The 14,182-nt window shown below is 41.8% G+C and overlaps 1 protein-coding gene across 1 annotated transcript; it reads right to left on the reverse strand.

Annotated features, from left to right (window-relative positions):
* Positions 1-201: 201 nt before the first annotated feature.
* On the reverse strand, positions 202-5,712 carry mstnb (myostatin b). The gene is made up of 3 exons (XM_054788059.1): positions 5,208-5,712; positions 4,515-4,885; positions 202-1,399 (listed from the first exon to the last, which is right to left on the reverse strand). Exons 1-3 carry the CDS (start codon positions 5,587-5,589, stop codon positions 1,019-1,021), a joined length of 1,134 nt encoding a protein of 377 aa, XP_054644034.1. The 5' UTR covers positions 5,590-5,712; the 3' UTR covers positions 202-1,018.
* Positions 5,713-14,182: the final 8,470 nt, after the last annotated feature.

Below are 14,182 nucleotides of genomic sequence, written 5' to 3' on the forward strand. Positions count from 1 at the left end.
TCTCAGCTTCCCTCAAGTAAAACAGGCCAAGTTATTGGTTGAGAGCCCCTACGAATAAAGTCAAACAACACGTAAATGTAAAATAATGATTATAGAGTATATCATATCCAGACTTCTAGAGGGTACAAAATCCAGGCATGCATCATTTTGGACATTCAAAGCTCAGATGGACAGAATGCTACTCAAACAGGACAAAAGTCATCAAACAAGCTATAAACTTTATTTGCTGAAATAGTTATACAGAGTTGCTGCATCACGTCTGCTGTCTTGTTAGACTGTACTTTATTCATTTTCACAAAAGTGGTTAAGAAAAGCAACTCCTAATGGAAACAAAGGCATATGTACACATTACAAACATATCAAAATCAGTTTTTACAACAAGTTTTTGGTAGCAACCAATTCTTTCTATTGGTGTGCCATAGTGCAAACTGCATCGTACAGATTATTACGTCCGCATTCATACACACTGACAATCTATTCCTATCTTTAACACTGCATTCCTTGTGCCTTCAGTTCAAGTTCTTTGACGCTGTGAATAGGACTTTACGACCACAATACATGTGAGCGATGAACACATGATTTTCTTCTCGACGGTTAAAACAAATGAGCCAGAAAGCTCTTTGGCTTTGAGGAGCATTTGGACTCCTTAAGTTGAGGGTTGAGTGCTTTTGGGTGGGTGAAAGGGAGAAACACTTTTAAGCGCAGACCGTTGAGTCAAAGAACTGATCGTTTCTGTCTACATTCACTTGTGTGTGTGTGTGTGTGTGTGTGTGTGTGTGTGTGTGTGTGTGCGTGCACGTGTTTCTGCATCTACGTTCCATTAAGCCTGTATGGCTAACATTTCACCGGAGAAGAGAAAGAAGCTACAGTATGCCACATGTAAAAGCTTATTGGGACCTCTAGTGTGGTTCTATTGCACTGTGTTCTGCAGGAAAGTACTGGAATTGGCGTTTGGATCAAAAAGTCTGTGGTGAAGGCCCCTAAATCCTGCCTCCCTCGTCAGGCTTTGCGTGGCGGCTCAAGAGCACCCACAACGGTCCACCACCATGGAGGGGATCTTGCCGTAGATGATCTGCTCTTTGCGGTTAAAGTAGAGCATGTTGATGGGTGACATCTTGGTGGGGGTACAGCAGGGGCCCGCGTTCCCTCTGGGGTTCGCTTTGTTCACAAGGTGGGTGTGCGGGTACTTCTGCAGATGCATGTACTCACACTCCCCTGAGCAGTAATTGGCCTTGTAACGCTTCGGCGCGATAATCCAGTCCCAGCCGAAGTCTTCAAAGTCTACTGTGAGCGGATAACGGCAGCATCTGGACTCTGGAGAGTTCTCATCACAGTCCAGGCCTGAGTCTCTCTTCACACGTTTGGGGCCTTCTGAGAGCTTCACCTCCATGAACGGTTGCTGCAATGAGAGCGTGTGTGCACTTGTAAATAGTTCACGAAAAGCACGTCACCAAGCACACGTGGCTAATATGCTGAAGTCTGATGCCCCCCGCTTCTGTCAGCTGGTGTACAAACATGGCATAATAATATTATGAAACTTTGATTTCAAGAAATTCAATCAAAGGACGCCTGGTTGAACACAGCTCTTGAGCGCCCTAATTGCCTGAAAGCGTGTTCTTCGTGTCTGAGCTGCCATTGATAGTTGCAGTGTTCGCTGCAGGCAATTAGTCTGATTTGCACAACCGCACACAAAACTTTAAGGAATGCGGGCCTGTTGAACTTATTACCTACGAAACCAAAGCACTCGACTGATTTTGAGCGCATTCGGCGCTTGGCATCAGTCCAGGTGTCCGGTAAGTGTTTGTGGAGTAACAACTTTCAGAAGTGCATGAATGCTTCGTCGCCTGCTGACTGTGCAATGTGTCAGACGCGTCTCTGCAACCGGAAACCTCAAGAGCAGAGACCCAACATGGGTTGTGGGTCACTTTTTACCGGGTCGCGGATCATCATTACTGTATGCTATTTTATTGCTCAACACGCACGCCCGCGGATTCTTGGCAAATTGTTTTCAATGCATGTCTTCTTTCTCATTTGGGCCTCAAGCTAAGCTGCACACTCTCGCACACTGAATCTCAGCTAGATAGACACACAAACGTATATATGACATATATACATATCCAAACGTATGTATGACATATATACATATACATGTAGAGTATAGATACGTATATATACTGTATATATACATATACATGTAGAGTATAGATACATATATATATACTGTATATATACATACGCATGTAGAGTATAGATATATGTATATACTGTATATATACATATACATGTAGAGTATAGATACATGTATATACTGTATACATACATATACATGTAGAGTATAGATACATATATATACTGTATACATGTAGAGTATAGATACATGTATATACTGTATACATACATATACATGTAGAGTATAGATACATATATATACTGTATATATACATATACATGTAGAGTATAGATACATATATATACTGTATACATGTAGAGTATAGATACATATATATACTGTATATATACATATACATGTAGAGTATAGATACATATATATACTGTATATATACATATACATGTAGAGTATAGATACAAGTATATACTGTATACATACATATACATGTAGAGTATAGATACATACATATATATGGAGAGAAAGGGAGTGAGAGAGAGAGAGAGATTTTAAAACGTGCATATAAAATAAAACTCATAAATGAAACGTATCAGTCTCGTGATCCTTAGCATGTGTCTGACTTCCTGTTCCCGCCAACTCAACACTCAGGCTATGTTCATGCGACCTGGATCAGATTCGTTTTTTGTTCATGTCAGTGTGAGCAGCACAATTGCGATTGTTTTCAAATGCGACTCAGGCCTCGTTCGTATGCAGATGAGAACACCATATGTATCGGTCAGGTCGTACATATCCGACATATACGCCATCGAAAGGCGTGGTTTATGGTGCAAGACTCGGATGAAGGTAGGAAATGTTGTTCTTCTCATCTGAAAGTAATTTTTAAAAGGTGTCTCATCAGTGTTCTTTCTTCTTAATCTCCTACATGGAATCATCTGGTTGAGGAAATATTGACTCCCACTGCACTCCCACTACTTTCACACAGCAGGGCGTGATGCGCAATTCGGATTTTTTCGTTGAAATGCGATTTTTTTATGTGTTCATTCACATCACCCCAAAAAATGCAACTTGTTAACGTGAACGCAAAGCGTCCGGGAACTAACGTGCATAAAGTCCTTGAATCAAATCCTTGAATCGACACAAACGCGGGTCGATACTAAATTAGCGATACTTCCGACACAAGTTCTTCATGCTCTGAAGTCGATTCTCAACTCAAAATGTTGATACTTTTGATACTTCAGATGTGATTTTGTCCTTTGTTTTTTCTGATGTTGTATATTAGCTTGGCTATACTGTAAATCACCCTGCTACCTCAATATAGGTTTTAGGGTTTAAAATAAACCAATAAACTGCGACTGGCTGGTGACCAGTCAAGGGTGTACCTCCCATCTCGCCCAAAGTCAGCTGGGATAGGCTCCAGCATGCCCCGGCGACCCCAGTGAGGGCAAGCGGCATAGAAAATGGACGGATGGATGAATAAATCAATAAATTACTATGATGTCTTGATTCTTTATGCTATGATTTGAAATACCATACACTAGTTTTTAACACATCAGGTGCATTTGCGCAAAATATCGCCGATACCAGCCTCAATTTTTACCCAGTATCGGATCGGAAATGAAATCAGTGGTATGGCACAACACTGGAGCACACACTGCAACATTCTTTACTTCCGTAACGTCATGCTTTAGCGCTTTAGTGCATGCACGTTAGTTCCCGGACGCTTTGCGTTCACGTTAACGAGTTGCATTTTTTTGGGTGATGTGAACGAACACATAAAAAAATCGCATTTCAACGAAAAAATCCGAATTGCGCATCACGCCCTGCTGTGTGAAAGTACCTTATATCTAGCCTTGTGGGTGTGGCTGGAATGTCAGCTTTTTTATTTATTGACCTATTGAACAATTATTATTGAGCTCTATTTAAATTCAGCCTGGCAACAAGTGGCTGGGCACGTGTGTGATGTGTAAGCTGTGCCATTTTTATGATGGAAAAAGGTGCTATAACACTCTCTCGCTATGTGATGTCTTTTTTTCTAATTCTTCCTCCAAAAGCATCGTTTTTTCAACGGAAATTAAACATCCATTCATTTGCTATATGAAAGCCTAGAGTCGTTTTTCATGACATGGTGGAGGTGAGAACTTTATGGCCCTGGACAGACCAGTACGTCAGATGGAAATCACTCGAAAAACAGGCCGATAAGGACTAGGCTAGGACATCACAAATACCGACTCCAACGCAAGACCCTCCCCTACCATGCAAGCGTTGGTGCCCAACGAAGTTTTTTAAATGTAAAACTACATTTCTCCCAGATAGATAGATAGATAGATAGATAGACAGATAGACAGATAGACAAACAGACAGACAGATAGATAGATCGATCGCTCACCAGTCCTTCTACTCCTGGCTCAGCGGATGTCACGGCCAAATCATTCCCTCTGTTGTCATAAGCGTTTATCTCGATGCCCCAGTTGGTCTCCGGCTGACGCAGCCACACGGTCAGCACTTGTTTGACGTCTATACTTTGCCAAGAGCTAACTCCAGCATTCACGTCGATCTTCAACGAGCGGATCCTTATGTGCCTGTTGCCGTCCGAAACCGGCATCAGTCTGGAGATTTGCAGGAAGACGGTGGTGGCCTCGTCAGCGGGACGCAGGTGGACCCACAGCTGAGCCCGGAACACGCGGCTGGCTTGGAACTTTTGGGTGAAGGAGAAAAAACAGCATTTTGGCTCTCCCTTTACTTGGACGACCGTCGCAGCTGGAGGGAGAAAGGAAGGAAAGAAAAAAAGGCGTGCTTGAAAGTGAGATAAATCTCCAAAGTCAAGTTAAATGCTGATTCACAAAGCAGCTCCTTGCTAATGACCACGCGCACAGCCTGTTGTCATCCATTCTGAAATGTGACGGCAGGCGTTTAAATGTGCCTTTATTCCTTTAAATACCTAGACAAGAGCGTCACGTCGCCCTGTTAACCTGATAAAACCATACAGAAGTTGTCAAAAATATAAGCATATCCGTGCGTAAATCGGCTGTGCTAGCAGCCATGCAATTTAAGCGTCTACAAACAGAGTAAAAACAATTACGTTCAGTAGCCATCATCATTATAGTCTCAGTGACTGCATGCTCGTCGTCCTCCTCCATCACCACATCCTTGTTGTCGTCTCCCAGCACGTCGTACTGGTCGAGAAGCTGCTGCAGCGGCGGCGCTTTAGGCAGGAGCTGCTTCACAACATCTCGGCTAATGTTTGGAGCCTCTTTCATTCGCAGTTTGCTCAGAATTTGAGATTTGATGGCGTTCAGCCGCATGGTTTTGATTTGCTGGCGGACGTCGCAGGTGGAGCACTGCTCGGAGTCTTCCGGGCTGGTGCTGGAAGGCTGCGGGTGCGTCTCGCGGTCACTCAGGGCGACTGGAGCCAAAAAGAACACCAGCAAAGTACAACACAAGGGTAATTGAGACGGACGCATTGTCTCCAACGTGTGGGAAAAGTGTTTAAAAAGGATCCCGCGGTGTGGGTTGGACCAAGTGTTTTGGGTTAATGTCCCACGCTGATCACACTTTATTACTGCGCACGTTTTTATAGTCCAACTTTAGCCTCTTTTGTGGCGTCAAAAAATATGATTGGTTGAGCAGGCAACAATGACTTTTAACCGTGAAAACCTTTCCCCCCTCTGTCAAACCATAAAGGGATTGGGAGCATGTGCTAAACGTGTCCGCAGATGCAGACTGTGGATAGATTTACTTTCTGCGCGGCGATTGTGCAACCAGAGGGACAAACTTGACCTATTATCTATGATCTTGATCTGTGTGACGAGAAGACACACTTCTGATCACGTCACAGAACTCTTCAAGTTGATATGTTAGCCACGTACGGCCTGCAGATACTTCTTACAACCGGACCGGACCGGACCTTGTTAGCTTGGACCAAAACTAAAACGTTGCTTTACGTTTAAAACGTTCACTTGTTATCTCAAATACAGACACCGATACTTTTTATTTGGACATTTTTCAGGCTCGTTGAATGAGTTAGTGATTTTTAACTTTCATTTGCACAGCTATCGCTTGTGTGTTCAGGCCCTAATAAACCGCAGGTGAAAGATTTTAGGCGAACAAAAGCAGGTTTATGTATTTGAACAACACAAATTAAAACACAGATGTTTGTGAACGTAAACAGACGAGAACCAAAACAATATTGATCTCGCTACGCAAGTATCGGTCAGATACCGATAGCGCCAGATGCTATACTGTAGCCATGTTGAATGGTGTTTGCAAAATGAACAACTTTGGAAGCTTTTTACTCAACAACCACCACGTGTGTCAAAAACCTTGATCCTAATTTGCAACCAACCACCGAGACCACGTGGATCAGGATCAAACTTTTTCCAGCGAGGACCAAAACCCCCCAAAAATAAAAAGGATGCAAGGGCCATTTTGATATTTTGTAAAGCAAAAAAAAAAGTGAAAAAGTTTATTATTAGTTTGAACTTTGCTCTTTTTTTCCCGACCATTTTTCCTCTTTTTCCCGAAATATTTCTTACTTTCTTCTTAAGTAATATTTTTACATTTTCCTCTTATAATATTATGACTTTCATCCCATAATATTCTAACTTTTTCCCAACCTAACCTTCCAAAAATTACATCTTTATTTTGTTTATTATTTATTTATTTATTTATTTATTTATTTATTTATTTATTACAAAAAACTGTATTTTGTCTTTTATATTTCATCTCTATGCTACTAAAATGACATTTTTTCCCTCACAATTGTAAAATCATAAAATTGCGACATTGTTTCTCATTAGAATACATTTTTTTCTTAATATTTTGACTTTATTCTCGTAAAATTGCAGCTGTTCTTTCAGCTTTCTTCTCGTAATTGTGATTTCATTCCCATAATATTTTGGTTTTATTTCCGTGACGTTGTAAATTTGTCCACAAACTAAAAAAAATGACAACTCTACCCGTTGTTTTGTTTCTTTCGCATATTTCAACTTTATGAAAATGATTATTATTTTTCCTTGCAATATTACGCTATTCTCATAAAATTTTGACATTTTCTTGTTACATTACAACTTTTTTTCTGAATTATTTTTAGTTTATTCTTTTAAAATTACAGCGGAATTTGTCATTTTTGCTGTTTTTTTTTAGTTGTCTTGTTCAATTATATTCTTACAATGTGCCGCGGGCCACAAATGGCCCCCGGGGCCACACTTTGGACATCCCTGACGTAGATCATGTAATGAGTTAACTGATAACTGATGTCTGATAATCAGAGAATTTGATCTTTCCTGCCTTTTTGAAATGCTCTCAATATAAATGGTTTTAAATGATTGCTTATTCGGCTCCTAGTCACCGTCATAGATGTGGAAATACACTCCTGGAGCCTTATTTATGGGGGCCCGACATTTGGTGCTACGCCCCTGAGTGCTTCATACAACGCGAGGCGCTTCAGCGCAACCTGCATAATGCTCAGATGCGTAATATACGAGTGCCCTCTATTGGACGCCAACTGTAATAGCATGCAATATGTGCCGCAAACAAGCCCACGACTTCTAACACGACACGATAAAACACAAGACGACTTTGGCAAACAAAAAAGGGTTTATTAACCAAATTATTTTTGAACAAGAGTATATGAATACAACAATATAAGGCAATGTAGCAATATCAAAAATAATACAACTGTTCTCATTTATGACATACAATTCATGACATACATCCATCGTCTTCCAGAGTGGGGTCATGGGGGCTGCTACCTAAACCAGTGGTCCCCAACCTTTTTTAGTCAACGGACCAGTTTGTATTCCAACGAGTGACGTGTGGTGAGGTTCATGGCTGGTGAGGCACGGACTCCTTTGGAGTTTATGTTCATATAAGTTGCTCATTAAGAGGATAACCAAAAAAAAAAAAAAGAATAGTTCACTTTGGTAAAAAAATAAAAATAAAATAAATCAGATATTCTTCGACCCATTTATTTATTCTTTTTTAGAAAGTGAAAAACATTTGTGTTCTTTTATTTGTGTCTGAAGTACATGCAGCCTTTCCTTCTCCAGGAAAAGTTCTGATACTTTGTTGTAAAAGTCAGACGACCTCCTGGTGAGTTTGGAGTTATATAATACTCCATCATGGCAGTCAAATTCATTCATTCATTCATTCAGCAGAGCACAAAAATATATTGAATGTATTGGGTTTGAATGTAAAGCCCACAGTTACTAACCCGGACTTTCAGCTGGCTAGTGATTTTAAAGCGGACCAACAAACGGGCACAGTGGTGAAATCAGGCAAGCTTTAAACCTTTAAAGAATAAGCTCAGAGAGGACAAAGCCTTTTCCACTGCTGCTCCTAAAATGTGGATTGATCCCCCCCTCCACCTGAGATAGGCCCCTTGACTTTTGGGCCTTAGCCCATCTTAACACCTATTTTTATTCTTTGGCTTTTCACCCAGCGAGAGACTTTAACTCAATTGTGTTTCTATTGTTGTTGCTTAATTTATTGGTATATATGTTTATGTGTTTATGTTTCTTATGTTCTTATTCTTTCTTGTGTTTCCTTTCTTTTCTTGGGAGTATGAACAGAATAAGATTTTCATTGCATGGTATAACTGCTGTTTTACCATGCACATGACAATAAAACTCTTGAATCTGAATCTGAATCTGAATCTGTATTGTGACTCCTTGTTTTATGATATTTGATACATCTCACCTATTTGTAGGGGTGTCATGATACACTCTGCTCTCGAGACGAGACGATATTTTCACATGACTTTGAAGAAAACTACAATGACAATACACTGTAGACCAGGGGTCACCACCGTGGTGCCCGCGGGCACCAGGTAGCCCCCCACGACCACACGAAGTGCCCGCAAGCCTGCTTTTCATTCAGGTTTTCAGTTAATAATGAAAGAACAGTAGAAAGAAATGCATTCTGAAATACAAAATGTGAGTTGTGGACACCAGCATTTTGTTTTGTTGTTTGGTAAAACAAGCATATTCGCTTTGGTTGGGTTTAAAATAAGCTCTGAAAATAAATGTTACAAAAATGAGTAGCTCTTGGCCATTTTCATTTTGTAAAAGTAGCTCTCACAAGGAAAAACGTTGGTGACCCCTGCTGTAGACCTTGACATGCAGACCTTGACAAAGAATGTATTAGCGGCTGTAGCTGTTACTATTAACCATTTATGTTAACGTGTAGTTACCAGTGGCGGGCAGCGCATTTGGTACCTGTGCCTTCAGTGGGGACTTGACCGGTCAGAATCTTTCTTGGCAGACACTGAAGGCCAGCATTGTTAAAAAAATAAAATAAAATAAAAATAATATACAGTGGTGTGAAAAAAATGTTTGCCCCCTTCCTGATTTCTTATTTTTACGCATGTTTGTCACACTCAAATGTTCCAGATCAGCAAACAAATTGAAATATTAGTCATTGACTGTCATTGACAGTATTGCTTTCGACGCGATTCAGTAAAATAAACCCGTCTCCAGAGAAGAACTGACCGTTTATGTGCAATTTAGCGAAAATAAATGCTGAAACGTCAGCTCTGATGAATTGCAGTATTTTAAAAGTCCGCTAGATGGCGACGCTGCTGCCAGTGCCGTCACTGGCAGGTGGGGCTGAGCGATACTGCAGATGTTTGTATCAATTCGGCACCAAGTCGATACCGATATTTTCTTTTTTCAAATAAAATGTTTCAAGATGTTTGAATGATTTTGCGTCTTAAAAACATAATAAAAACATAAAAACACAAGAAAACGACGTGTGTGTGTTTATCAACCAGCTTGTTTGTAGACAAATGAACGACCTGCATGTATGATCATATAAGACAATGTCACAATATCAAGAAAATAACTTATTCCCCTTTGTAATACTTTGAGTGAAATAAAGACAATAGTGCAAAATAATTAAACAAAAGCAACGACTACTATTGGATCTTATTAAGATCTTTTGGCTTTTTGACACCAAAGCACTCCTGTATCCATGAATTTACTCCCCGAGTTTGTAAATAGGAATATAAAATTTATTTCAACAACACAACACATAAAAACAGATATTTGTGAAAATAAAGACAGAAAACTGATAACTGACATCGATCTGATCACACTAGTATCGAGCTGATACTGATACTACCGTTGGTACCGATGTTTGGATCCTCCTGTTAGGGCGCCGCCTGCACACGCGTGCTGAGTTCAAGTGTTCTGCTGGGTTGTGGCGATGTTCAGTGAGGAGCGACGGCAGATTGTGTGTGTGTGTGTGTGTGTGTGTGTGTGGAGATATCTTCTCTGCTCTGTCGTCTGTTTCGTTCATGTTTTCCCGCCCTGAGTGAGTATGGCCTCGCGGTTTCCGATCCGGCGATCTCAATCTGCTGTTAAGGATCATTGTTATGTTTTTGAACTGCAGGTTCATGAACAAGTCAAGTTCACGCCGCTGCTTTTGTGTTGGAGGAGGCGAGGAGAAGACTTTGCAGCGCTCTGAGGATTACGCTTTGAAGGACCGCGGGTTATTTTTCCTCACAGGAATGGAGAAACAACTTCAAAGTATGTGTGCGAGTGCTGTCATGAGATGTTATTTGTTTACCCAAATCATCCAGTCATAGAACTAAGAAATACTGCAGTTTTGCAGTTTAATTGATGGTGTTTACTATAGTGAAGAAAGGTGATGCTACAGCACCCCAAGTGTTTTTTCCCGCCCAGCTCATGTATCATTCAGTATGCGTGCTGTGAAGATAGAGCATCCTTGTGAATGAAGCACATGTTTGGAGACGGACGTAGCGAAAAAGGAGCTGTCAGCATGACTCAGGCTGCTCGGCTGTTAGTGGAGCAGATGGAAGAAGCAGCTTTACAATCCACTGTTAGCAGTGCATCGCTCCAGACGTCCTTGTGTCATGCAAGCTAAACTAGGCCAAAGGATTGAGCCATAAAACACTCGATGTGCACAAGAGCAGTGTGGCTTTTGAAAAATCACCCTGAGCCACCAGCCTTTAAAGCTCGGGTCACGCAGCTGCCACGGCCACAAATGATTGCGGCCTTTCATCACTCCTCGCCATCTGGTATTTTTAGGTTGTCTGATGTCAAATAATTCACCGTCATCCTCCCTTTTACTTTCCGTGCAGCCCAAGAAAGGAGCGACCGACCGTCTGCATCTGCATCATACACAGACCCACACAGGAATGGGCTTAGCCGGCGTTCGCCTCCAAGCTCCCTCTAAATCACCCTCGCTCTTGTGTAATACTTCCATATGTGGACACTTGGCCATGGGTGAAAGTGGGAGTGGATGACTGGACAGCAGCCGAGCCACAAGTGGAGAATGACGCCCCTTAGGATGAACCTAAACTGCTTTTAGAAGTCAAACCAAAGACCTGCACCCACCCCACAGTAAATCTATGCACCATCCTCCAGAGTATGGGGTGTGTCAAATCCAAGAGGAGCACCTCTGTGGACCAAGATGTGAAAGAGGATGGTAAAGTCGGGAGGACAAGGGGAGAGAAGGCCTACTTGCTTCATTCTGAGGTAGGCTCAGCGGAGAGCTCACCTCGGGTCAACCCAGCGCTGCTGGAGTACGCCCAGAAGCTCTCAGAGGACATCATGACCCGGGCTGTGCAGCAGTGGGTGGAGGTGGACCGCCGCTACAGTGACATCCCTTACATTGAGTGTGACGTGCCGTGAGGAACGTAAGGCCAAAGATCTCAAAGCCAAGCCTGAAAGCACATGCGAATGTTATCCTTTTGATCGTGTTTGCTGCTTATCTGGATTAGCAGAAATGACTGAAACTTCCATGAAGAAAGAGCCGATTCAGTTTCGGTGAGGATCTGGATAAATGTGCCGATTACTTTCATCGTCGACGCCCGCTGTAGCTGTTAGTCCCTGCCCAATATTTCAAGTCATATAGCCCCGCCCCTGTGCTGGTCAAGGTGAAGTCATGATGCTCTGATGAAAATGCAAATGTATTATCGCATCACTGTGGTATCAATCAAAAATGGCTCTGCTGAGTAACATTCTAGTCTGGACACATAATAAACACATTATAAGTTCAAAAACTTTAATTTAAAGTAATTATTTCAAAAGTCAAATGAAAAAAAAATCAAAAATATATTAAAATCATAAGATATGTATTTCTATTGTATATTTGTATGACAAATATTCAACATTTTAAAATGTATATATTTTTTTAATAATTGTATAACACACAGTGCGCATTTTTTTGTACAGAATGAAAAGCTTGTGCTTGAGCAGGGAGGAGTACGCACGAATTGCGAGTCATTCAGCGTTTGGCCTATTTTACGATTGGATTACATGTGGACGGATTCTAGAAACTGGCCTCCTAACGACAAGACGCCGATCCCACCCATATTTATGTGCATCAAAGCTGTGAAGAACAATGGTCATTGTTTGATGCCAACTTCCTCCAACCTTACTTGTCCTCTCCAAAGAGTTCATGTTGGAGAAAGCGAACCATTCTCCCAGATTGGTGGTAGTAATCTACTTATGTAGCCACAGCTGCCCTGGTGTGGGCTGACGTAAACACTTCCCTCCATTGGCCTGTCTGACCACCAAACATCTGTTCACATGGAGGCGAGGTAGGTGAAGTGTCTTGCCCAAGAACAAAACAGCAGTGACTGGGATAGCGCAAGCGACGTTGAATCACAAACCACCCGGTTTCGGATGACCCTCACTACCTCTTGAGCCACTGCCGCCCCAAGATGGGCTTGAACGAGGCCGGAAGGAAGCATTGACACACTTTTGTAGAAAAGGATGCAGTGTGCGTCAACAGAACGGTAGCTAATTAATCAAGATCAAGCTCATTTTGTGAACGAGTTGACACGACATAACACCTAAGCTAGATATACTGCCATGTTCCCTCAAGAGGTCAACAGCATAAACCAAGCATGGCTTCGTCTTAACTATGTGGTTCCGTTCTGTGGCATGAATACAAAAGAGGAGTTTGTGTATTTGCATTTACTAAAGTGCTGATGATTTTGTTCAGAGGCTAAAAGGTAGGGCATCAATTGCAAGCTAAACTTGGTCAAACAGCACCAGTCCCACTTCACTTGCACACTGTTAAATGATTAAAATGGTAGTTTGACTTCTTTCCCAAGTTAAAAGCTCATTGGGAATCAAACCTGCAACCTTCTAGCTTTGGATCAACCACTGCCCACCATAATGTGAACTACACCGCAAGCAGCTCAACAATAACAATGGGACCAGCGCACTAATACTTGTGGATTGGGTAATCCTAAACATATTGCCAACACACTAAAGATTACAGTGTTTTGCTGCTGAGAAGCTTGCTGCTAAGTGTTGCACCACAGAGAGGCTGAGGCGTGTGATGTAATTTCATTTGAAATGATGCAGATGAGGATTATTTGGGTGGAAAATGCTCATTGTAGCGTATGGCTTCCTACGTACACATTGGAGTTTACTGTAAAACGCTTGTGCCAGTGATGTTTCATCACCCGTCGTGGCCGTAACGTCTCATGTAACTACATTTTCTCTCACAAATCACTTTGCAACACAATAAGCCATAAAAACGCAGCCAGAGAGGCGCCACGTGCTACCACCAGTGGTCATGCTCATAAAGTAGGTCGATACGTGTTTGCACAGTCCTCTGTGCATACAGTAATACGGGTTTTTTGCATTCTGCAATGCAGTTTAATGATGTGCACATATGATGGCCATAAATCTTTTTTTGTTGTTTTTGAAACACCTCACAATAATTACACAAAGCAATTGTGATTTTTTTTGTGGAAAAGGCCATCAGTCATGACACACTGAACTACCACGTCCTCCACACAGCAAAAGTTCATCTCCATGAAGGACAAATGGAGGGCTTTGTAGTGGACCACTTGTTTCCAGATATCAGCTATCAGCGTGCGGGTTTCGTCAACATGAATACTGTTATGTGTTTATAGTGCTTTATAGGTCACCTGGTCCACTCTATGAACCCTGTGTGAAGTGGCTCACGAACGTTGTGATTTTGTCCAAACGGATTCTTTGAGGGAGGTGTCTTAATGCAGCTTTGTCACAAATTGCCGCATGGGAGGACTGGCTGTAAGCTGGATAAATTGTC

This window comes from Dunckerocampus dactyliophorus, chromosome 9 (assembly GCF_027744805.1).
Source record: "Dunckerocampus dactyliophorus isolate RoL2022-P2 chromosome 9, RoL_Ddac_1.1, whole genome shotgun sequence".
Classification (NCBI taxonomy): domain Eukaryota; kingdom Metazoa; phylum Chordata; class Actinopteri; order Syngnathiformes; family Syngnathidae; genus Dunckerocampus; species Dunckerocampus dactyliophorus.

What these genes read in the sequence shown, in the direction of transcription:
- mstnb (XM_054788059.1), bottom strand. Translation starts at nt 5,589, where the DNA reads ATGCGTCCGTCTCAATTACCCTTGTGTTGTACTTTGCTGGTGTTCTTT. An exon ending in AATGATGATGGCTACTGAAC is followed by an intron (nt 4,886 to 5,207) that starts GTAATTGTTTTT and finishes TTCTCCCTCCAG; the next exon opens with CTGCGACGGTCGTCCAAGTA. An exon ending in AGCCAGGAGTAGAAGGACTG is followed by an intron (nt 1,400 to 4,514) that starts GTGAGCGATCGA and finishes CTCTCATTGCAG; the next exon opens with CAACCGTTCATGGAGGTGAA.